The sequence below is a fragment of the Polypterus senegalus genome, chromosome 4 (genome assembly GCF_016835505.1).
Source record: "Polypterus senegalus isolate Bchr_013 chromosome 4, ASM1683550v1, whole genome shotgun sequence".
NCBI classification, from domain to species: Eukaryota; Metazoa; Chordata; class Cladistia; order Polypteriformes; family Polypteridae; genus Polypterus; species Polypterus senegalus.
Genome location: NC_053157.1, coordinates 112,695,187 through 112,722,088, shown reverse-complemented (window position 1 = coordinate 112,722,088; position 26,902 = coordinate 112,695,187). Strand labels below are relative to the sequence as shown.

Genomic DNA, 26,902 nt, shown 5'->3' with positions numbered 1-26,902 from the left:
GATCCTTGGCTCTGCGCTCACTCTCTTCCTCTTCTTGATGTCCAGCATCATCCTACAGATCACCATCCTATGCTGCTTAACTGCACTTTCCCCTGCTACTACTTTGCACTCTTCAATCTGCTTCAGATTGACTCTTCTGCATAGGATGTAATCTATCTGTGTGCATCTTCCTCCACTCTTGTAGGTCACTCTATGTTCCTCCCTCTTCTTAAAATATGTATTCACCACAGCCATGTCCATCCTTTTGGCTAAATCCACTGTCTTCTGACCTTCTTCATTCCTCTCCTTGACACCATACCTACCCATCACCTCCTCATCTCCTCTGTTCCTTTCACCAGCATGTCCATTGAAATCCACTCCAATCAACACTTTCTGTCCCTTGGGTACACTGTTCATCACTTCATCCAACTCACTCCAAAAATCTTCTTTCTCATCCATTGCACACCCAACTTGCAAGGCATATGCACTAACAGCATCCACCATCACACCTCCAATTTCCAGCATCATAATAATTACCTGTCTGACATTTTTTTCACCTCCAGAACACTCTTGAGATACTATTCCTTCAGAATAACCCCTATTACATTTCTCCTCCTATCCACACCATGATAGAACAATTTAAATCCACCTCCGATCCACCTGGCCTTACTCCCCTTCCATTTAGTTTCTTGCACACACACAATATATAAACCTTCCTTCTCTCCATCATATCGGCTAACTCTCTCCCCTTACCAGTCATACTGCCAACATTCAAAGTTCCTACCCTCAATTCCACTCTCTTTAACTCAATGTTTTAGACCATGCTCACAGATGAGATGCTTGTCTGTCTCATGTTTCAAAATTGAAAAAAGCAAAGACATGTGAGGTTACAGTTGAACCTGAAAAGCCTTTACACAGGCACTTGAACTGTCAGGCAGCATATTATTGACTATGAGAATGTTGCAAACTTGTAGTACTTTTTAGTTTTGAAATTGTGCCGAGAAGATGTCACAGATTCATATAATTTGTCATCCCCTGAAATGCAACAAAGTGCAGCAGCTGCAGTTGTTAAGTCTTACGGTTCATCTGGACCCTTAAATTTCTTCCCTGAAATTTAACAGCTTATGATTATATGCCCGTTGTAATCTTCAAGGGTCTGGGTTTCTGTGCTCACTAATGAATTGTTCTCTATTATAGAGCAAGGGTCATAATTACAGACTTGGTGCTGAGTCGGTTTACAGTGGGTGTTGGTGTCCTTCAAAAGAGTCAGTTGTTTAGCAGCTGAGGTTTGTAGAGTGTGCAGTAGGAGGACCTAAGGGTTGCATCTCCACTTGCAGATTATGCTGCTTTTTGGTGTACACTTGACTCATTTGCAGCAAGTGTGATAATGGTCAGGATGAAAATTAGCCACTTTACATCTTGGTTTATACTACAGGGTGAGCCAAAATGAAGTACCACATTTCTCAAGGTCATTGCTCGAGGTAGAGGCAGCCAAGTGGGTTGGGGTGGAGATCCTTTGATGGGCGATCCTTTGCAGTTTTCACTCAGCAGCATACCTTGGTCCGGCGAGCATCGTGCTTTCACTGTCAAAGCTTTCTTCAAAAACAACGAATCCATCATCACTATGCAATGTGCCTTCCGAATGCACTTCAGCATTCCTCCTAATGGTGACATCCCAGATCGGAAAACAGTTCTTCAGTGGGTGGCTATATTTAGACAGATAGGTACAAAATTGAACAGAAAATTTGCAGGCCGTCCTATACGACTGTATGAACACCTGAAAACATCCTAGCTGTACGGGCATCAATTTTGCAGTCTCCTAGACTTTCAGCGCGCAAAAAGCTTTTGCCTTAGACATTTCCAACACGTCTTTGAGGAGGATTTTGCATATGAGGACCTTAATTTTCAGCCATACAAAAAGATGGCAGTGCAGGAACTCACTGAGAGAGACTGGGAAAGCCACAGAAAGTTATGCACGAACATTCTGCAAACTGTTCATCGAGATGCCATCGTCATGTGCAGTAATGAAGCACATTTCAATTGGAATGGCTGCTTAAATAAGTAAAATTTTTGCTGTTAGACTGAAACAACCCTTGTGAACTTCATCGGAGACCACTGCAAAGTGAGCATGTTAAAGTTTTATGCACTGTTGCATAATTTGGCATTGTAGGCCTTTACTTTTTTGAAGAGTGGGGAATAACAGTCACCATCATTTCAGAACATTGCATTGAAATGCTAGAGAACTTTTTGGGGCCCCAACTGGAAGAAATTGATGTGGTGGATACCTGACTTTAACAGGATGGAACAACAGCTCATATGGTTCGGAGATGTTTACCAGGAAGCTAATCTCCCTGCACAGTGATGTCGGGTGGCCTTCACATTCGCCTGATCGCACTCTCTGCAGTTTCTTCTTCTGGGGCTATCTTAAGTCGAAGATATATGCACCCTGATCTCAAAACCTTGAAGACCTCAAGGACGCCATTCTCCATTAAGTCGCTGCTATTGCCCTTGAAATAGCCAAACGAGTCATGCGAGCATTCAGAAATTCTCAAAGAGTGTATCGCTAATGATGGCCACCACCTTGAAGACATAATTTTTAAAACACAGTGAAAAAAATCTATTTTGTATACACTTTATTATGTCGTATATCTTGTAGCATTTCTGTAGAATAAACGTTTGAAATGTGGTACTACTTTTTGGTTCACCCTGTATATAGTCTGCTCCTCAAAACCTTAAGTCTTGTTCTTTGCAGGTTAGGATTAAGCAGCTGCACCAAGTAGGAGAATTCACATATCATGGGGTCTCAGGTGAGGGTAGCGGTGGTTCTGAAATGGACCCTGTGTTTTAGTGCATAGTAAAGAGCATGGAGACATTGGCTTCTGCTGTCGCTTAATTATTATTTTAATTACTTGGGGGCTCTGCCCCCGCTCCCTTCGCTTGCCCACCTCCATCTTTGGTTTACCGGATATACAATACAATTTATTTTTTGTATAGCCCAAAAATCACACAAGAAGTGCCGCAATGGGCTTTAACAGGCCCTGCCTCCTGACAGCCCCCCAGCCTTGACCCTCTAAGAAGACCAGAAAAAACTCCCCAAAAAAACCCTTTTAGGGAAAAAATTGAAGAAACCTTGGGAAAGGCACTTCAAAGAGAGATCTCTTTCCAGGTAGGTTGGGCGTGCAGTGGATGTCAAAAAGAAGGGGGTCAGTACAATACATAGAATAGAATAAATCCTCAATACAGTATAAAAATAAAAATTCTAGAAGTACGGAGTAGAATTTCACATTAGATGATATCACATAATATGATTTGGATTTGTTTAGAGTCCCGGAGTCCTCATTCATCAAGCTGCCTCTCCCATTTGGCCATTCCACATCTGAAATAGCGCTAATCTGATGAAAGGACCCCTCTTTCCCACAATTCCTGCGATCCTCCATCAGGGATGACATTACCTTAGACAGGCAATATACAATTTAAAGAGATTGTTATTTTCTTGGGAATTTTTACATATGCATTTTAATTCACTTTTACTTTAAAAACTTTTGTAAAAACAATACTTCTCCATTATTTTCGGCCCCGTGCATGGTTACATTCCTCGCCAGACGTATAACATTGCTTTAACTGTTGCGGGTCCACAGATTCTCATAGTGTATGTTATTGTGTAAATCTACATTTTGTGCATTGAATGATGTGCACTGAGACACCTGTATCTGTGTGTGCTGCTTTTTTTCCCCCATTGTCTTTCGTCTCGCGGTTCTTTTATTTGTCTTTCGTGATCTTAACGCGAAGATCGCGTATCGTCTACTAGTCATTCATTCCACAGGATTTTTTTTTATAATAGAGAGATAATAACAATACATTTTATTTATATAGCACCTTTCCCTACCATTCAGTAAGATGTTCAGGGGAGGTGTAGTTACATTTTTTTTCATAATGATGTTGGATCAAAAAGACTTATGGAGTCCCAGCAGTTCTGAAATATTTGTAGCGACCTTTAATCTTCTTTAAGTCTCCTCTTATACATTTTTTTTGTTTTATTTTAAGGGCTTTGTTATTGAACTGCTGCTTACCCTGGAGTCTGGCATAGATACATTAGCAGAAACAATTAAAAATTATGATTTCCTCTCAGTACTTTCACAGTAAGTGTTTTTTAACATTTATTTTCATACAGTAAAAAGATACATTTATTTTAATAATTATAAAGCGAATTAACATGTATAAAGCTAATTTCCAAATTACATTAATATATGAATATAATTTTTCTTTGGATATTTTCAAAGTACCTCAATGGTAGAGTAGTGCACATTTTCAGATTTTTGAAAAAGTTAATTAAAAATATTAACAATGATTAAAATTTTTAAGTATTTTAATTACATTTTTTTAAGCCTGGAAATAATGCACACTTTTTGAATTGACACATCTGTATTTTTTTTCCCACAGAGCATCATACCATGACCCTTTGTCTGGCACAAAGTTTGCTGCAAACAGAAAAAGCACTGGACAACTGAATCTGCGTTCAAGTCCAATGAGTAGTGGGCACTTCCACAACCATTGCAGTCATGCACGTAGTAACTCATTAAAGGCTAGTCTAATGGGAGAACATAAGGGTGACCGGAGACGGAGTAATACACTGGACATTATAGATGGTCGAATGAACCATAACAGTCTAGCAAGGACTAGAAGCTTATCCTCTCTAAGAGAGGGAGGGGTCTATGATGTGCAGCCGACCATTGACCCCAGTAACTTAATGGCTACAATCTTTTGGATTGCCACTTCCTTGCTGGAGTCAGACTATGAATTTGAGTATCTCCTTGCCCTCCGGCTTTTAAACAAGTTACTTATTCAGCTTCCCTTAGACAAGTCAGAGAGTCGGGAAAAAATTGAAAAAGTACAAAGCAAGTTGAAATGGTACAACTTTCCAGGACTTCAGCAGTTATTCCTCAAGGGCTTTACATCTACTTCCACACAGGAATTGACTATACATCTCCTGAGTAAGCTCATTACAATTTCCCGTCATACTCTAGTGGACCCATCACAAGTAGCAGGTAAGGTTTCTTCCAAATTTTTGTTTTATGTGTATGTCTTTTTTTATTTTTTTAGTGGAAATGGTGACTACTTCTTGAGAATGGTTTAAATGATGTAGTGATTATGAATGCTTTATGTTTTCGTAGTGTGCATATGTGCCTTTAGTGTATGTTGATATTATTTAATGAAAATCTTTCTCCTCGGAAAAGAGACAGCATTCTGAAATAGAGTTGCCTAGATCAGTTCAAGGCTTTTTTTTTATATCAGGTAACAATAGACTGTTAGAAATGTTACTTTATTTTGAAGTCGTTTCTAATACTTGAATTGTTAGTAGTCTAAAAATTTAACAAACCTTATTATCTTACAGTTCTTTTTGTATACAGTGTACAGTATATGTCTATTTTCATAGCATTGAAGAAAAGAAGAAGCACTTTAAAGTTGTTCATTGTTTGCATATTTATATAACATGAAAATGCTGAAATTATTTTTCATTTCAGTTATTTAAATAGTTAAATATTGATTTGTCACATCAAAATGGAGCATCTGTGCTAATTGTTTTCATTAGATGCACATCTATTTTTACTTAAGGACCTCACTTACTAGACCGTCAACGTTCTAGTTGCTGTTATTTTTATTTTTATTTGGGAGAAAATCATTCATTTACCTCAAAAAAAAAAAAAAAAAAGACAGAGCATGTTCAAAAAAGGCAGAGGACATTCTGAAAACTATCAATTCTACAGTATAAAGTGAAAAATTATATTTTTTAGATAACCAATATAAACAATATATTTTTATATTTTATTTGTATGTATTTTTCTCTCACAACAGCCTCAGTTCTTTGTGGAATTAATTCTACAAGATTTAAGGTTTTGGTCCATGTGGACATGATTGCATTGCATCTTGCAATTTCTTCAGAGTTGTCAGCTGTACATTAATGTTTTGAATCTCCTGTTCTACCACATCCCAAAGGTGTTCTATTGGATTCAGAGTCAGTCACTGTGAAAGCCCCTGAAGAAGGGATCTCATTATCATGTTCATGAAACCAGTTTGAGATGACTTTTGTTTTGTGACATGGTGCATTATTGTGATGAAAGTAACCATTAGAAGATGGGTAAATTGTGGCTGTGAAAGGTTGCATATAGTCAGAAACAATACTCAAACAGGCATTGACATAAGTCAGGTTGGGATCATGGATTAATGCTGCTGGCATTACCATCTGTGTAGAAATCAGCATAAATCAAGATTCATCAGACCAGGATTCATTTTTGCAGTCTTCAGCTGTCCAGTTTTGCTTAGCCTGTGCCCACTGTAGCTTCAGCTTTCTGTTCTTGGATGTTGGGAGTGAAATCAAATGTGGTCTTTTGCTGTTGTAGTCCATCTGCTTCAGAGTTTGCCATGTTGTGCATTCTACTCAACACAGTTGTACAAAGTGGTTATCTTTAGTTTCTTTAGCCTTTCTGTAAGCTTGAGCCAGTCTAGCTATTCTCTCATCAAAACAGGTTTAGTCCACAGCATTGCCATTCACTGGATGGTTCTTGTTTTTCACACCATTCTAAATAAACTTTAGAGACTGTTTTTCATGAAAATCATAGGAGATCAGTAATTGCAGCTGGAACCTGTAGTCGAAATCTCTGGGATTACATTCCTCCCTCTTTCTGGTGTCTGATGTTGGTTATTGATGTTTATTATATTTTGTAGTTGGACACAATGAGCCAGAACAGAAAATAAATCTTGATACAGTTTTGCAAATAAAGACTTTTTAATTGGCTGTAATGAAAGGTAAAATCTGTGGCAGAGCGTTTAAGTTCTTTCTCTAGAAAGATTACATAGAAGGCTCTTAAATTTGGTAATCCCCAAGTAAACATCCTTCCTGGTCAATATTAAGCATATTCTCACACATGCATGCCCTGTTAAACCTATTCCTATTATCCATACCTTACATCATGTTTTCATACTTAAGAGCAAACAAGAGTCCCTGGAGGAGATCAATGTTCCCAACACCTTTTAAATTGTTAATTGAAAGTGTTGAGTGTTCACGTTTACTGTGAAAAAGATTTGCAGTTTTTCTAATTTAGTCTGTTATTGCAGTTATTTGTCTGTGAATGTGTTTGTCTTTAACCATAATCAGATATTAGTGTGCCCCAAGTGAATGAATAACGCTTATTTTATTTGACTAATAAACAAAGTTATCTAACTTGGCAATGTGTAAAAAAAAAAAAAAAAGAATTGCACTGTAGTTAAATCAACCCATTTAAAGCAATAATTAGGGTCAAATGACAGAACACAGCCAGGTTTGATTACAGGAAGCCCTCATCAATATACTGATCCCTTAATTTACCATAAGATCACAGATTATTGCCAGGTAGTTAAGAAAATATCTCAGGAATCAAGGCCCTGTAAATCCAGCATAGTCTTTCAGAAGTTTTAGGTGGATGTTGCGATTATAAATTTAATCACAACAGCGAGTTCCAGGAGTAGTTCCACAGAGACGCAGTATGGATTTCTTATAATATAAAGGTTCAGGCAATTATTACTAAGAAAAAAAACACAAGTGGGAAAGAAAAGATGTTCAAGTATTTTAGATTATTCTGATCCCAAACTTATGTTTCTGAGTTAGAGAGAACAGATGGGTCTTGTCTTGGCTGGTCTTAGCAGTATTCTTTCTAGTTAAGTACATCACGAACCAAACCACACATAATATATGTAAAGTGTCCAAAGTGCACTTTGTAGACTCAAGATCAATGGCAAATAGATTTTTGGTTCCTGCTGAGTATAAAAGTTAGCATGACTTAAGCCATATTCAGATGGGATTAGTTTTACACCAAGCGGTGAGATACAGTAATTTTTACTGGAGGACTTTAGCTATTTTAGTTCTGTTCAAATTGCTCATGTTAGTAACTTTCTCGGACTGTGCATTCAGGTCTCAGTAAAAATTATGGAGACTGTTGTGCCTTCTGTAAAAAAAAATAAAAATAAAAACCCAAGTCAAACTAGTCTTTTTGTACATATTACTTTACCCCACCTCCTGCTGTCAAATTAAATTTGTCTAAATGGGTCTTACTTAATACTGTATTTTCCCATCTTTAGAAATGTAGCAAAACTACTCTTAATTAACTGACTGTTGAAACTACAAGATACAATATGCATACCAAACATTCTCAGAAACAATCCAATTTAGGGTTATGAGATTCCAGATTCCATGCCAGGTTAACTGGATTTAAGGAAGGAACCAGCCCTGGACAGGGGATAGTACTCACGTTGGATATATTCACACTCCGAGGGCCACCTTGTCATCCCTTATACTATTCTTTAACCTAAATCTGTTAAATTCTCTTTTGCTCAAATGGTTTATTAAAAGTTTGTTTTTACCTACAACAAGGTAATATTCTGTACATATAATATAATGGCAAAGTCCAAAACACAGTTTTTAGGTATTATTGTAATTCAGTGGGTTTTTTCTTTACTTAGACTTTTCATATCTCAGGCTTAATTTCTTCACTAAAATATTATTTCTCTTTGTTTTAAATAACCACTTTTTCTTTATTGCATTTTTGTAGCAACCCTAACTTCATCATTCCTCAACTTTTCTCAGTAGGTGTGTTCATAAGGTTGATAAATGGTTACAAAATATTTTTTTTTCTTCATGTTAGTTTTATACATTGAATTTTATGTAATTTTTGCAACCTAAATGGAAAATAGCTTCCTGCCTGCTTTACCTAACTATACAAATATTTCAGTTCTGTAGTAAGGGAATCTGATTTTGTTCCTTCAGTTGACTATTTGAAACATATACAGATCTCTGTTATGTGAGTGATTACACAGGCAAACCATTCTCAGCCAAATGTTGAATGCAAAATGTTGTACATTTGCTGAGACAATGAAATTAAACAAAGCCATTTCATTTAAATGATACTAGCCAACCCGCGGCGTACCATACGCCGCATAATCAGGCCAGTTTTTTAATGATTTTAAGCACAGGGAGAAAATTAACATTTGAAAAATCGGTGATGTAATAAATCAACAAGAAAAGCAACATTGTAACAATGCACGGAACGAACCAATACACAATCGTCCATGACTGAAAATTGCCGGATCGCCATCGCTCATGTGCCCACCTCCAACTCATCACTCGAGTCGTTGTCGTCTTTGCACAGTCCAGATGCACCTGTGACTCACGTAGACTTTCCGTGTTCCTGCAGGAGCATCTAAGAAGATGCATGTTTGTTGCGGATGCGAATTGCTGTACGTAGCATGTAAAACAGTTTGCTATGTTGCACGCGGTCGTGAGTCGTAACCGAAAACTCGGTTTTTAAAGACTGCATACTTCTTGGAGTTGGTGGGCGTGACTCCTTCCTGCGTGCGCCATAGGTGTCTTACTTGTCGGCGGCTTAGTGAATCCACGCCCCTTCCAGCATGCTTTCAGTTGGTGTCTTGCCTTAGTGAATTATATATATATAGATTGGTTGGAACCACTGTTTTTTAATTGTGAGCAAACATGCAGCAATTTAGTTATTTATTTAAAAAGGGCTCCTAATTGTTAAGCTGTGGATCCACTATTTACTCACAAAACAGAAGTGGGATGGATAAAATTGCATAAAAGATAACAGAAACTGTATACGAGACTCTGAGAAACTTGTTAGTTGGTATTGTTTCACCACTGTCCTAAAGAACTCTAATATAATGAAAGATGCTTCTCTGTAGCTCTGAATTTCAAAACACTGACTTTGCATGTGTTCCAGTGTTAAGTTTGAAAAGTAGTTTCCGAGTTCCAATTCTTCTTCTGGTGCTTCATCTTTTCCTACTTCTATGTAGGGGTTAATGTTAAAGGAAGTAAAAGCTGCAAGCTGAAGTGCACATAATCCATGAATTTTAGTATTAGCAAAGAAGTTCTAAAAATAAGTATTTGTTTAATTAAACCAAAAATAAAATGTTTTCTCATATGCAACATATTGTACTTTTCAGGAAGTCGTTTCAATGATTGTCAGAGGTTAAAAAAGCTTTGCTTGATGGACTGCTTTATATCAGCCACGAATGAAAAACATTTTTATTTTTGAGTAGTTGATACTGAAGAATTGTTACAGAATTCTAGGTTGATATTTGCTCTTGCTGCAAGTCAGACCATTTGTTGTTCAATTTCTTAACATATAAAAATGCATATATTGAGAAACATATTTGCTTCCTAATTCCTGTTATATATTCATAAACATTATTGTTTAATCAAAAAGTAATTTAAAGCTATTGTTATACCAATGGTAATTAAACATTGTGTTGATCCTGATTGCCCTGAGAATACTTGATTTTATTGCATATTTCAGTTATTTTCCGTTTAATTGTTGGAAAATACATGAAAATCTATATTTCTATTTGTTTTGTTGACAGGTTTTCCATTAAACATATTGTGCCTTTTACCTCATCTTATTCAACATTTTGATAGTCCTACACAGTTTTGCAAAGAAACAGCAGACAAAATTGCGAAGGTAAGTTAATATATTCGAATGCAGTTGAATATATATTCTGTTGATCACATTTTTTGTTGGGTACAGAGCTTGGTAATTGTTAGGTATCTTTAAACTTTTGTACTAATAGTGCTCAAACTGCACAAACATATATGAAAATAAATGCAATAAGGACCACAAACCGATAATAAACAAAGGGAAGTTAATAGAACAGTTATTACAAACTCCATAATATGGGGTGTACCAGTTCATGACTGTGATAGTTGGATGCTGCAAAATGAAGGAATAAAAATTAGTTCAAAATGGGGATGTTCAGCTATCTGTACTTAATCAGGTGTATTGGCCATTTACACTAGAATCCCTGAAACCTACAAAAATATTTGTAATGCCAGGCCACCTTAATTTTACTTGCACCTCCTCATCACTGCGCCAATAAGTGTCTTTTTTTTGCAAATCTGTCAGTTGCCCACACGCTGGCAGCCTGCTGTCCCATCGCCCACAAATGCAGCTGAAGTCAGATGCAAATTTCTCATAGCTGAAGTCTCTTTATCTGGGAGTGAGGTATCTGGAATTGTATTGGAAAATAATATATCATTATTTGAAATATATACATTTAATGGCTGTTCATGTCACAGTGATCTGTGTAAATGCAGGATGATAGGAAATGCGAGGCACGAAATGTTGAACACATAACTAAAACAGAAAGTATTTTCATATGTTATAGTAATTGCAACAAAATGTTGACATGAAGTGTATAATGTATAAAGACTTAAATCCAAATGTCAAATAAACACTTTCACAAAAGGTATAACAAAACAAGTGTACATTTATTCAAGAATAAAACCGAGGAAAAATAAATTGTTCAATTTACATGTTGTTGTTAATGTGTGAAAACTGATCCTAAATATCAATCGATACAAAGTGAAGATGTTTGCATGTGTGTGTTTACACACTTCACAGTGGAAACGCGGCTGGTTAATAAACATGTGCTTGGCTGGTGCAGGAGTATGAACGGCTGCTATGTAATCAAGACGTTGCTGGTTCGATCCCAGGTAACTCCTGCATTCAACACTTTGAGTAGTGAGGAGTTACTGTTACTATTTTATAATAAAAACATACTTTTGATTTTAGCCTTAACAGCTTGTGTAAAGTTATGGTACTTGTAAATGTTTGCATTTTTTTTATTCAGTTTTACTCTGTCAGTCACATGCACACTTCCCCCGATCTGACACTGTTAGTTTTCAGATGAAGATGTGGTATAATGAAATATGTGTGGTTTTATGTGTGATTTTTTTTTTTTTCTTTCAGTTTCATTCTTTATACTCAAATGAAATGTATGTTTTTATTTCAACAAATCAACAAAACAAGTGCCTTTTATTCAAGAATAATTGATTTCATGAAACATTACAAAATTAAAATGCGTGCATTCCCATAAAAACTAGATAATAATCTAAAACGTTTGATCAGTAGTGTGTGTGTTTGTATATATATATATATATATATGTGTGTGTGTGTATATCCAGTGTGTGTGTGTGTATATATATATGTATATATATATATATATATATTGTGGCCCCGTCGGGGCTGGAGCCCCCGGGGCCAGGAGGACATGAGGAGGGCTTGTGCCTCCTCCAGACCGCAGAGGCGTCCGTCCTGGTTCTATTGGGAGCCACGGGTCGAGGGCATGGAAGCCCTACCCTGTAGGGGCCCGTGGTTGCCGCCAGGCGGCGCCCCGATGCCGGTTGATCCCATGCAGTCGCCGGCCGGAGCTGGAGCCCGGCCGGGACGCCTTGGAGGACGAGAGGAGGGCTTGTGCCTCCTCCACACCGCGGGGGGGCGTCCGTCCTGGTTCTGTTGGGGGCCACGGGTTGAGGGCATGGAAGCCCTTCCCTGTAGGGGCCCGTGGTCACCGCCAGGCGGCGCCCGATGCCGGTTTATCCAAGACGGTCCGCGGCTGGGGCTGGAGCCCGGCCGGGACGCTTGAGGACAAGAGGAGGGCGAGTGCCTCCTCCAGACAGAGTGGGGCGCCCGTCCTGGTTACGCAGGGGCCTCGGGTACAGGGCATGGAAGCCCAGCCCTGTAGGGACCCGTGGCCACCGCCAGGCGGCGCCCTGGGCCTAATTACCCCGGGAGCCCGGCACTTCCGCCACACCAGGAAGTGCCGGGGAAGACTTTATGTGGCGCCCGGAGAGCTGCCAGGAAGGCAGCCAGCACTTCCGCCACGCTGGGCGTGGCCAAGGAACAGGTGCCGGAAACACCTGGGGCTCATCCGGGAGCCTTATTTAGGGCGCCTCCCTCCAGTCATTGGTGGAAGTCGGGAGGAAGAAGGACTGAGCTGGAGAGCGTGGACAGGAGGCGGCCAGGAAGCAAGGCACAGGACTGTGGGCCCTGGACTTGGGGGAATCGGTGCAGAAGGCACTGGGGTTGTGAGTGCACGTGACTTTTGTATATTAGTGTAAATAAAGTGTGTTGGGAGCAAAATATGATGTCCGTCTGTCTGTGCCGGGCCAGCGTTCACAATATATATATATATATATAATAATACTAGCAAAATACCCGCGCTTAGCAGCAGCGAAGTACTGCCTTAAAATTTTTATTAAGAAGAAAATGTAACTTTTTTAAACGGAGGGAAAATATACCAATAACTATTTGTTAAGGATCTCTTTGTATACCACATTGTCAGTTCGGCCCGCCGGTTGTAATATGACCAAGCTGTGCTCTGTGCCATGTGAAAAGTAATCTTGTCTCAAATCTCACAGCTTGGATTGCTGCTGTCATAATTGGTTTGAGTTTCATGGTTTGTTTCAATTATGACAGTATTTGAAGGACTTGTGTTGAAGTGACATTCGGCATCTGTCAAGCATTGTAAGCATACAACCGGTTTCATCGATAACTTCACATCCAGCTTTTGAGAGTTTAAACATTCATAAACATCAAAGTGTCCACTACTGAAATCGTCACCTGTGAATCTAAGATGTTTAAGAGGCACTGGCGGTTGTCCAAAGGTGTACAATATTTGGCCATTCCGGTACACTTGAAAGCGACAACCGAACAATTCAGCGGCAGCCATCAACTCACATACAGAACCATAGGTGAAGAGCTTAAGCATTTCACTGTTATAGTGCTCCTGTGTAGTATAATTATCTCCTATACCGTCATCAGTCCACACCTTGAACCTGTCCCAGTCATTCAATACATAAGACACAATGTTCCTCCGGATATCAAGAATGAGCCTGATATGGCCGTGCAATATGTAACAAAGAGAATGGAAAAGGCAGATGCCATCTCCGGGCATGGAAACCACTCGGTAAGTGACAGTTCTTTGATCGATGGTGATCACCTCGATAGGCATGTTAATGGGGGTACGGTTGGAATAATAAAGGAAATGGGTACCTGAACAATGTAAACTAAGTGTAAAATACCTACACAATAACTATCATCGTAATAAATGAACAATAAAGCAGCGGAGAATCCGTGGATTAAATAAAAAGGCTGTAGTTATCAGCAGGGAGACGTGAATCCCGTGGCGAAGCAAGGAAGGGAATGTAGAGACTGGAGTGACGGACGGCCCTATATAGGCAGGCAACCAACAACGTGGGAGGCATTGGGATGGGGGACCCAACGCCGCCTCACACGGTGACCAAGCTGCAGGCTATGGACGTATATATGTACGCAAGGAGGAGTCAGTTAGCGTTGAGAACCCTCGAACCAGATTTCTTGAAGATGGGCCCATAAGTAACAAAGACTGTTGAAAAGTTCAATATGGCGGCCGACAGTGGCATCATACCACCGAAATAAGTACGTACATCGGTTTCGGTTAGCGCAGCAAAGCCGCCTACCAAATTTCGTGAAGATGGGGCCATAAATAAGAAAGTTCAAAATGGTGGACGTTGTCGACCATTATGACCGTTGCGTGTAGAATTTCGAAACAAAACCTGCTTAACTTTTGTAAGTAAGCTATTAGGAATGAGCCTACTAAATTTCAGCCTTCTACCTACACAGGAAGTTGGAGAATTAGTGAGTGAGTGAGTCAGCGAGGGCTTTGCCTTTTATTAGTATATATATATATATATATATATATATATATATATATATATATATATATATATATATATATATATATACTATAAAATACCAAGGCAGAAAGGAGAAGTAGTGTGTTAAAGAAGCAATGAAAAGAAAAGGAAACATTTTGAAAATAACGTAACATGATTGTCAATGTAATTGTTTTGTCACTGTTGTGAGTGATGAGTGTTGCTGTCATATATATATATATATATATATATATATATATATATATATATATATATATATATATATATATATATATATATATATATATATATATACAGTGGTGTGAAAACTATTTGCCCCTTCCTGATTTCTTATTCTTTTGCATGTTTGTCACACAAAATGTTTCTGATCATCAAACACATTTAACCATTAGTCAAATATAACACAAGTAAACTCAAAATGCAGTTTTTAAATGATGGTTTTTATTATTTAGGGAGAAAAAAAATCCAATTGAGTTTGACACATATGGACTAAATAGAACTTGAAAAGATATATTTTTTCAAATGTGATCGCGCAATTCAGATAGAGTTGACGCAAGACTACAGCCTGCATGCCTCAATAAGTCATCCTCCTCGCCCTTACTTTTTACCGCTCATCTAATGAATACACTGAGTATGGCTTTACCAAAACAATCATTGATGGCGAATAAAGTATCCATTATTCGAGTATGTAGATCGGGTTATATATATACATATATACATATATATATACCCGCGTCGCAGCGAGAAGTAGTGTGTTAAAAAGCTAGAAAAGAAAAGGGAACATTTTAAAAATAACGTAACATGACTGTCAATATACAGTATTTGTTTTGTGAGTGTTACTGAGTGTTGCTGTCATCAAGGATTTGATTATCATTATTTCTTTCAATCAGGTTCGTATTTGCAGGATGTGTTGTTTTCAAGTTACATTCCGTGTTTGTCAATCGCTGTAAAGATGACAGGTTTCATTCATCGATTCGTTTCTTACTGCATCAATAAACAGCTCGTCTTCTTCTTTATCTGAGACCTGACACACTGCATGCACGGGTTTTTTTTACACTGTCTTCCTTTAGCAGGACATTGACTTTATCCAACGTGTGCTTTGTTTCCGCAGTAGTTGGATTTATGAATATGCTTGTATGTATCAGACGCTTCATATTTTTGCTGCCTTTTCAATTGTGTAATTCGGTTTTGTTCAGCTCTTTGGAACTGTTGCCTTTATCTGTGCACTGCGTCAGTTCACGTGAGCCACTCGGTGTACATGCATCGAAGGTTCCCAGCTGTGCTGGTGCCATCTCCTGCTATGTCCATGGCTGTATTTAATGTTACCTTAGTCCTGGCACTTAAAACTTTCTCTCGCAGTTTCGCTGAGTTTGTGTCAAACACCACCCTGACCATCTCATCTTCCTCTCCATAAGCACAGTCCTTCACCCGTGAATATTTACCCGTGGCAGTTTGCTATTGGATTGCCGCTGACGGACGGCCTTATATGGGCAGGCACTAAATTACAAACGCCAGCGGCAGCCTGTCTATGAACTTAATTTAAAGTGTAGGTTTACATCGTGCTTTGTTTCCGAAGTAGCAGAACTCATGAATATGGTTGTATATGTCACTCGCCGCTCCTTATTGTTTCGCTGCCTTCTCAATTATATAATGCATGTTTTCTTAAGCGCTTTTTTGAGGTCTTCCTGGTTTTCTATGTACTGCGTGATTACGTGGGAGGCGTGATGATGTCACACTAAACTCCCCCACGGCGTTGAAGCTCATCTCCATTACAGTAAATGGAGAAAAACTGCTTCCAGTTATGACCATTACGTGTAGAATTTCGATATAAAACCTGCCCAACTTTTGTAAGGAAGCTGTAAGGAATGAACCTGGCAAATTTCAGCCTTCCACCCACACGGGAAGTTGGAGAATTAGTGAGTGAGTGAGTGAGTGAGGGCTTTGCCTTTTATTATTATAGATATGTGTATGTATGTATATATGTATGTATATATATATGTATATATATATGTATGTATATATGTATGTGTATATATATATATATGTATGTATATATATATATGTATATATGTATGTATATATGTATGTATATATATATATATGTATATACAGTATATATATATGTATATATGTGTATATATATATATATATATTTATTAATATAATACTTTTTCCATCAAGGGGAAGGGAGAGAGGTGTCTCCACATGAAACTTGGAGCAGCAGCATGATACAAGTACATTCAATCAAAGAGCAGAACCCAGTGAAAGTTTGTGTAGTGTGGAACAGTAACTTTCTATCAAAGAGTGGGATAGGTTCATTGGTCTCCATGTAAAACTTCAGGTACAGCATAACAGTAAACTTTGCCAGTATTGTAAGTTAAAATTAGGAGAGCACTGCTCAGAAAACAGCGTCTAGGTAAGGTGACTGAACCCATGATGTTTCCAAGTTATGCTATAAGCAGTACTTCAAAATCAAGTGTAGCTCCGAGCCTTTCAGAAATATGCATCTTTCTTATAGAGCTAATGCTGTAATCAGAATATGACTCAAGGTCTTCATATTCTGTATCACTTGCATTCTGTAACTTTTGTAGGACTTTGTCAACCGTATGTTGTCCTTTTGTTTTTCTAGAAAAAGACATTTCCCAAGTACAAACTTCTAGTCTTAATCCATATTAACCAAACAATCTTCATGTTGCCACTGCTGCACTGTCACAAAATGTATAATACATAACAATACATATGCTTAGCTGTCATGCAGAAAATTGACTTCATGCCTATTGCTCACAGTTGTAACATGTAGTATGAATGACCAATCATAGACAAATGTAAATTATTGCAATGATCTGAACCTCAGCTATCCAATGATAATAAGCCTTTCACTGTATTTGGCTCGATGGACAGCAGGTGGAATCTTTAATAAAAGCAGATTCATTAAGCTGTGATGCACTTGCTCACCTTGGCTTATACATGCGCAAATCGCATCTTTTACTAATAAAAGAGAGCAGACAACATGGATACTTGGGTATGTAAAAATTCCGTTATTATTTTTGATTGACTTGTGGGTTTATTTTAACATACACAAACAACTTTGAATAATGGCATTGTCCCAGAACAATGTGGGTTTTAGAGTTTAAAGAATCAATATTTAATCTGTAATACACTACTGTTTCTAGTGGTTGCCTGTCCATATTGCTAGGATTCACAGGCAGCATCCTTAGAAAATGCTTGTGAGATTTCTTGAGGTAGCTTGTTTAAAATCGTTCTATACCTGCTGTATATTACTATCAGTGTGGCGTAGTGGTTAAGGCTTTGTACTTCAAACCCTGAGGTTGTGGGTTCATATCCCTCTATTAACACTCTGTGATCATGAGCAAGTTACTTTGCCTGCCTGTGCTTCACCTTGAAAAACAAAAGAAATGTAAACAATTCTATCTCAATTGTTTCCTTTTATATAGAGGTATCAGCCAAAAAAGTAAATTTAAATAAAAAAAAAAATCTTTGGCCCATTTATATTTTGACTACTGAAAGTGTTTACAGTTTTTAAGGTCAATCACTGTGCTTCTCTCTGAATGTTTTAGACTGTTCACATTTATTGCAGGAATTCCCACAGATGTTTTTCACAGTTATGCATATTTATTCAAAGACAAATGCTTCTAGCGCAAAAGAGAAGTTGTTCAATATGATGAAAGATTTGCAGCCACTATCACTAAATGCACCAACTGTCGTCCTGGGTGGACTTCAGTCATTATACTTTTCTGACAGAATTTTATGTACCTGACAAACTCTTGAATTTTTCCATAGATAAAGCCTGCAGATGAGTAGCCAAACTGTTACTAGGCCCTGCTGATTACATTAGTGTGTACCTCCTCTCTATTTATAGTACACTTTAAAAACTGTGAAGTACAGAAAAAGGTTTATGGTGAAGAGGTTTACTGAAGATTTACATTTTTACGTGGATTGATAGCTTAATAACGTTTTAAAAAAAAAATAAATGTTATTGGTCACCTTTCTAACATGTTCTCATTAACTGATTAACTTAGAGCCTAATTAATAAAAAATAAAATTAGTCCATTTAATCGTCATTGTGTTTATCTGATGGTTTCTTTTTGCATGTTAAGTCTATAAAAAAACTTAAAGCTTTCAATTTGTTATTGATTTCAAAAGTAATGCCTTTCATCCACAAGAGACGAAAAATAAAAAGCAAACAACAGAGTTAGTTGAAAATGTTTAATATCTCAGGACATACATTGATTTAAAACTGACTTTACATCACAACACAGAAGCAGTCTAATTTTTTAATGACTGAAGTGTTTGTGTTGTTCAGCTAGCTCTGTGTCAAAAGCTCTAATCATATATCCTTGCATTGCTTATAGTTCTGAAGGAACCAAGCTTTCATGGTCTTTTAATAATATATTGTCAATATAGTATGATTTTATCTTTAGAGGCTATGTATCTGCATTTTGTATTTAAAAGATTTTATGTTAAATTTGTTAATATAACTAGTTCCAATATTAATTTTGATTTAAGGTGTGAGAATCTTGCTGTTACCTTAATTAATTGTCATTCAAATAGACATGAGTAAACCTAAATGCCAGTTTTCATTTGTGATTTTTAAAAGCCTGAAAACAGCTCTTAAGATGCTAAAAAGAAAGTTTTCTCTCTCTATCTTGTTTTCTGCCAGGTATGTGCAGAGGAAAAATCGGCAACTTTGTCCAACCTTGCACACATGATGAGTTTATACAGTACACACAGCTATTCCCGAGATTGCTGTAACTGGATTAATGTAGTTTGCCGGTACATTCATGATTCATTTTCTGAGATAACCTTCAATCTAGTCACCTACCTTGCTGAGGTAAGGTGAAATTTTTTTTTCATTATCTGAAACGTTTGATTGATAGTGAATAAACTAAAATATGCTGGCCTGTATTTAATAATGAATTGATGAAAGGTTATTTGTAGAAAGTGTGTCTATGTAAAATGAAATGGAAGAATTTAAATAATGACTGGTTTACACAATGACATAAGAAAATGATCTTCAATTATTGGGCATTGTAATCTCAGGGCATAATTTGATTTATAAATGTGGTATTCAGACACCATGTTCTGTAATATTTAATGGTTTTTTTTTTTGTTTTGTTTTGTTATTACCTCTCTTTTAGTTGCTGGAAAAGGGTTTGTCCAGCATGCAGCAGTCTTTGCTTCAGATAATCTATAGCCTTTTAAGTCATATTGACCTCTCTGCAGCTCCAGTAAAGCAGTTCAATCTGGAAATCATGAAAATAATTGGTAAATATGTACAGGTAAGAACAAAGAAACCATAATGTAGTTTTTAATTGTTTTAGAAATATTTCAGCCTTACATAGCAGAAACCTAATAACTTATTCTGGAATTTTTATTTTATTACTTTCCAAGTAGTATTCCTTAATAATATTTCTGAATATGTGTCAAAATATTTTAAGGTTTGAACATTAATGTTAAATACAACAGAGAGTCACTAAGAAAGAAACACGATGCACTCTTTGCCATTTATTTATTTATTTATGTATGTATGAAAAGCAGTATTAAATCACATAGATAGTGTTTGTTCTAAAGTTCATTTGAATTAGAGTCAAATCTGTTAAATTAGTTATCTGTGAAAGTGTGCCAAGCACTATAAATCTTGTCTACCATGGATTCACTAGCTTGATGTTCAATGATTTTTCCCACCTTATGCAAGAAAAACTAGTCAGTATTGTTATCTTAATTGAAAGGAATTGATTATTATGTGCAAAATATATAAAACATACATGATTCAATACAGACACACTGGAAAAATATATCAACATCCCAAAATATCCCACAACTAGGCTGACCCGCCTTTTAAGTTGACCACTTCTTAAGGCAATTCACTATGTAGATCAATTTGATATTTTATACAAACTCATTAATTTGGTTATATTGCATTTGAGCAGTATTACTTTAATACTCGTAGTTTCTGTTATTTTTGTGATGAAATTTAAACTTTTTTCTATATTGAGGTCGCCCTTTTGAAACCCCTGATATTTACTACGCGGTGAGGCATTTGTACTCCATCAACATTAATTATTTCCAGAGACATAATTTTATCTATTTTTCCAGCGCATCGTGCACAAAAGCAAGGGAACGATGGGAGCACCAGAACTCTGCTCACATCATGTCGCTTCGTACCGCAAGCTGCAAGTAGTACGCTACGCTACGCTTTCCACTCACGGGATGGAAGGACAATCCCGACCGCTTTTATATAATAAGAAAGAAGAAGATATCGCACAGTCTGGAGTAGAAAATCATCTTTACCTGGAAAACGAAACTACAAATCCCATCGTGCATTGCAAAATGGACGGGGTGTGTGTGAAACTCCGCGCCCGTGTAGCACTCAATCCCGACTGCTTTTATATAGAAGGATTGCATCTTACAAATACCACATTAAATAATGCAAAATGTTTTTGCTGCAATTTTAAGATTTCCAACCCCTATTTGCTGGATTGCTGGATATTTCTGGTGACACATTTAAGTAGTGATTCCTAAACATTTCAATTTTTCATCCAATTTATTATAATACACACCACAGCCACCTTCATCAAATCAGGAACCAAACTTACATTACAGACTTATTCAAACTGGTTTGCACAAGCATTTTACGTCTGTACAGGCATTTTAATATGCTTAAGGTCAAATCAAATTGCATATCTAAGATATTTAAAATTACTTACAGGATTCTCTTTGTTTTACATTTTAAATGTCTTTGCATTATTAGATATAAATTTAGGTATGATGCAAATTAGCGACATTAGGCATAATTGGGAATAGTAATTAAACAAATTTTTCACTTTCAGGTATGTAGATTATTTTATTGATGCTGTTATTGATCAGTTCCTCCAGTCAACAATCCAAATTACAAAAATTTTCAAAAAATCACTAGAATGTCATGAAATTAACAAAGTCACATGAGGAGAAACAGTCTTACTCATGGAATTCTCGAAAGCAGTTGTTGTTCTTGTTGAGGCACAGGTGAACATTGCACTTTGAACATTTTATTACAGTCTGGCCCTTACAATTTGGGCGTTTGCAGCGTTGCCGTCCACTTTCAACCACTGGCCAGTGACCCACAGCATCTGAACAGACTTCCATTGTTGGAATAGCCTTAGCTGGACCTCGATGTTTCTTCTTTTCGAAATCCCTTTCAACATCAGATGAAGGCCGCCCCCTCTTCTTCCTTGACATATCCTTGCCTTGGATGCAGAGTGCCTGTGCAATTGAGGTTCTAAAAGCAAGCAAATCCTTCTGCTCCTTTCTTGGAACATCCAGTGAATCACAATCACGTCAATACAACAACCAGCTGTTTACAATGGCCATATCAACAAAATGAAAAAAGAACCTATGATAGTACTTTTTTGACCTTATGTGGCTACGATAATATGCAATTAGTGCATCAAGAGCATCAACGCCACCCATGAACTTGTTGTACAGGCTGATGATGTTTGGACATTCTATCGACACTTTCTTTTTCGACTTTCTATGCCATCTTTCTACATTAGAAACAGGCTGGGCACTGGCAAAAGTGCTGGCAACGATCACCCCTCTATTATCAAACCATTTTGCTGCTCTTATTTCTACATTGACTACAACAACCTTTTTCTCTTCAAATGACCCTCTTCCCTTCTTCATATCGGTGTCTACGCTGAAATTGCACCCTTGCAGGCGACTTTGCTGCACAGTCCCAAGGGCTGGTATTCCCTTGTTTGCAAGGGCAACAAACAAGTCCAAGGAAGAAAACCAGTTTTCAAAATACAGCAAGTGATTGAGAGCACCATGAATAACTTGTGCAAGCTTTAGCACAATGTTTCCACTTGCACCAATGTTAGGTTCTCCAGGTTAAGGATCTATTTTCCCTGCAAATATATAAAATGAATGCACCATACCTTTTGTGTCACAAAGCACAAAGATTTTGTATCCCCATTTGTATGGCTTCTTGGGGATATATTGCTTTAGACTAGATCTACCTTTGAATGGCACCATTTGCTCATCAATAGACAACATTTGATCTTGTGGGAGACCCTGAAATTTTGGGAGAAGTGAATTAATAATTGGCCTGATTTTGAAAAGCTTATCGTAATTTCCATCATTGTTGGCTGGCATGTTGCTGTTGTCATTGAAATGAATGAATTTTTTAATTTGTTCCCATCTGTCTCTGCATATCACATCAGCCACCTGTGCTACTCGACATTCACTGGACCAGTACATTCTTGACCTTGGTAAATGTACAACACTCATGTACACTACAGTACCAATAAACTGCTCCAATTCATTTCGATCCAATTTGAGGGCACTATTTGGATTTTTTTGTGTGCAATACAGATTACTTTGTTGTGCAATACTATCCAAAAGATCAGCATCAAAAAAGTCTCGTAAGTACTGAATTGGCAGTCTGATTTCATCAGCATCTGGAAGAGCAGCTTGCCAAATTGGAATGTCTTTTGCAGAATTCTGTTGTTGCACCGTCTTCCACACTACCTTTTGCTGTGTTCTCCTTGCAGTAGCAGCTGGTCGCCTTCTTGCACCAGTAGCACTGGTGCTAGCAGGTGCATCATGATTGCTGTCAGAGTCTTCATCACTGCTGCTTTCTTTGTCAGTACTCTCATTACTGCTGCTTTCATCTTCAGAAACATCACCTTGTGATAATGGTGTAGGTATGTAGTCTTCATCGCTCTCCTCACTGTCAATGAGACAGCTGTCATCACTTTCAACTGGTGGAACCCTGATTTGAAGTTCACCAGCTCGCTTCCCATAGAAAGTTGATGTGTTCATTTCGTTCTGCCTCAAAATAAAGGGCAGAAATCACATTTATATCTCAGTATGCTATTTTTACATTAATTCTAGAAATAAACTAGGATCAATATGCAAAGCATTTGAAATCTATGCACAGGAATTTGAATTTCAATGATATTGCACCTAAATACAATATTTCTCATATGTAGCCATTATTGCCGAATGTAGCGAAAAAGCGACATAGCGAAAACGGCGTCTAACTTCCGGAATTTTCGTCACATGTAGTCTATTCTGAAATATCAGCAATAGAAGAAAACTATCAGCTTATATGTATTTTTATCTTAGCACAATTAACCTCAGATATGGAGAATTTCGCGAAGTAAGCAGCCAAAATCCACGTGCTTGGAAACGCCAACGCCTCGTTTCCACTACGACCGCTAGATGGGAGCAGAAGCACTTTCAATACAATCCTTGGAACGTATCGAATACGCAGCAACCGGCATTAGCGGGATGCGCGTGCCACCTCGGCTGCATTCAGCCTGCAAGCGGTTTGATGCGAATTCGCGACAATCGTCTACAAGGGGTTAATGCTTTAGAGCTTTATTTATTGACATTACAGATATGTTTATTTTCACCATACTGAAGAAATTTGGGTTTGGCCCGAACATTTGTGCATGGATCAAACTACTGTATACCAGTCCAGAAGCTTCAGTTTGTATTAACAACATTAATTTAGACTAATTCAAACTAGAATGTAGTACTAGACAAGGATGTCCCTTGTCGCAATCGCCATTGAACCACTGGCAGTTCGCTGTCAAAATGCTTTTGAGTTAAAGGGGAATATCAGAGAAGGACTTGAACAGAAAATTTCTTTATATGCAAAATGTCTTTATATACTGTGCCTGCTGTCCTAACAGCACTAACAAAATTTTAAAATATTTCTGATCTCAGAATTAATTTGAGCAAAAGTGTGCTCTTTCCAGTGAATTCTCAAGCACACAATATTAGATTGGACACCTTACCTTTTATAATCGCAGATCAGTTTAAGTACCATGGGGTAAATATCTATACTAATAAAAGGCAAAGCACTCACTCACTCACTCACTCACTCACTCATCACTAATTCTCCAACTTCCTGTGTAGGTAGAAGGCTGAAATTTGGCAGGTTCATTCCTTACAGCTACTTACAAAAGTTGGGCAGGTTTCATTTCGAAATTCTACGCCTAATGGTCATAACTGGAAGGTATTTTTCTCCATTAACTGTAATGGAGTTGAGCTGGCAATGACGTGGGGGCGGAGTTTCGTGTGACATCATCACGCCTCTCACGTAATCACGTGAACTGACTGTCAACGCAGTGCGTAGAAAACCAGGAAGACCACCAAAAAAGCGCTTAAGAAAAGATGCATTATATAATTGAGAAGGCAGCGAAACAATAAGAAGCGAGCGAGTGACATATACTACCATATTCATGACTGCTGCTACCTCGGAAAGAAAGCAAGGTGTAAACCTAAACTTTAAATTAAGTTCATAGACAGGCTACCGCTGGCGTTTCACATGCCCACAGGTAATGCGGGATACAAGTTTAATGAGAGGACGAGGATATAAACGAGTTTTGATCACTTTGTAACTAAGTTAAAATTGTAGGTGAAGGGGTGTGCTTATGCAAATTCCGAGAGACTGTGTTTTTGGGGGATTGACAGTTAAGGCGGTGGGGAGTCACGTCATCATCTCCCCTCCCATTCATCTCATTTGGCGCTGAGCTCTGCAGCTAACGCCGTCTTCCGAAGCAACTTGGTCAGACTGCCACCAAATACTCACAGAAAAATCCACAAGTTAATACACACGCTATCTCTATAGAGTTTCTCCACACTGAATCCTCCAGGCACTACTTACAAAAGGTTACATTGACAATCGTGTTACGTTATTTTTAAAATCTTTCCTTTTCTTAGCACAAGCACAGCTGAGAAGCTTCGATGCATGTGCTCCATAAGCGTTAAAAATAATGCATTTAATCACACTTTGCATTACAAGCACAGGGGATCTTTTGTCAATGCATGATTTCCTGGTACACCGATTACTTTGATCAGCGCATCCCGATTCATTTTACCCTCGCACCACCTTAGTTTGAGAAGAACTATGAAAAAATATGAGGTTAACACAGAAAAACATCACCAATTCAAGCTTTATGAATAATCGATTCGCCATCAATAATTGTTTTGGTAAAGCCATCCTCCTTCCATTTTATAATTTTTCCGCCACTAGCCGTGATTAAATGAACGGTAAATAAAGTAAGAGCAAAGCGAGGGTGACTTATTTAGGCAGGCATATATATGACAGCAACACTCATGACAATTTGTCAATCATGTTACGTTATTATTAAAATGTTTCCTTTTCTTTTTCATTACTTCTTTAACACACTACTTCTCGCTTGAGGGGGTATTTTGATATATATATATATATATATATATATATATATATACATATATATCATATAATATATGAATGACCTCCAAAGAGCTGAGACTTTTGATATCATGAGCGTGTGTACAAAGGGGTCTCCTGCCCAGCAAAAGTCGAGCAGCCAGCGCGCGTGCATAGCTGTGCCGGCCTTTGAGACGCTGACTGCGCTTCTGCCTTAAGTCAAAGTGAGCACTTTTAATTTTTTCATCCTCCCCCTGCGCTATAGCCCAGACAAGTGCAAACACGGGACCCCTTTTCTACACCACGGCAAAATAATATTAAGGCGATTCACACTTATATATATATATATACACACACACATACATACGTACGTACGTACGTACGTACATACATACATACACACATATATATAATTTGTGTGTGTGTATGTATGTATGTGTGTGTATATATGATGTAGATAGGTATGTGTGTATATATATATATATATATATATATATATATATATATATATATATATATATATATATATATATATATATATATATATATATATATATATGACAGCAGCAATCCAAGCAGTGAGAAAACAGTAAAAGGAGGCGTCAGTCGTCGTGGTACATTTTCTGATGCAGCTAGGAAAAAACTTTGTGACGCTGCCGCCAAATACACAAAACAATTACTTTGACAATCATGTTATATTATTTTTAAAATGTTTTCCTTCTTTTTCATAACTTCTTTAACACACTACTTCTCCGCTGCCAAGCGGGTATATATATATATATATATAGATATATATATATATATATATATAGATAGAGATGAGAACAACACTCATATCAATGACAAAACAATTACATTAACAATCATGTTACGTTATTTTTAAAATTTTTCCTTTTCTTTTTCGTACCTTCTTTAACACACTACTTCTCCGCTGCGAAGCGCGGGTATTCTGCTAGTTACAAATAAACATAAAGCTGTTTATCAGATATTGTGTTATGTCAAACAACTGTTGCTTCATTTGGGGACAATTTTTTGCATATATAGTGACCAAGATAGACATGATTACCAAGCAGCAGAAGGTGATGTGTCCTGAAAGCAAGCATCCCTTTTTTAAGTCTCAGGCAAAATAAAAGCGCAGTGTTGCAGAATTTAGAGAATGGGCAGCTTTACCAACGGTATGT

At 37.5% G+C, this 26,902-nt stretch overlaps 1 protein-coding gene across 1 annotated transcript in view; it reads left to right on the top strand.

The window, feature by feature from the left end:
* fryl (furry homolog, like) overlaps positions 1 to 26,902 on the top strand; it is a 355,547-nt gene that overhangs the window by 250,563 nt on the left and 78,082 nt on the right. Inside the window, 5 exon segments of the mRNA XM_039751183.1 lie at positions 4,024 to 4,118; positions 4,420 to 5,024; positions 10,384 to 10,481; positions 19,197 to 19,367; positions 19,675 to 19,815. Coding sequence (XP_039607117.1) covers positions 4,024 to 4,118; positions 4,420 to 5,024; positions 10,384 to 10,481; positions 19,197 to 19,367; positions 19,675 to 19,815 — 1,110 coding nt within the window.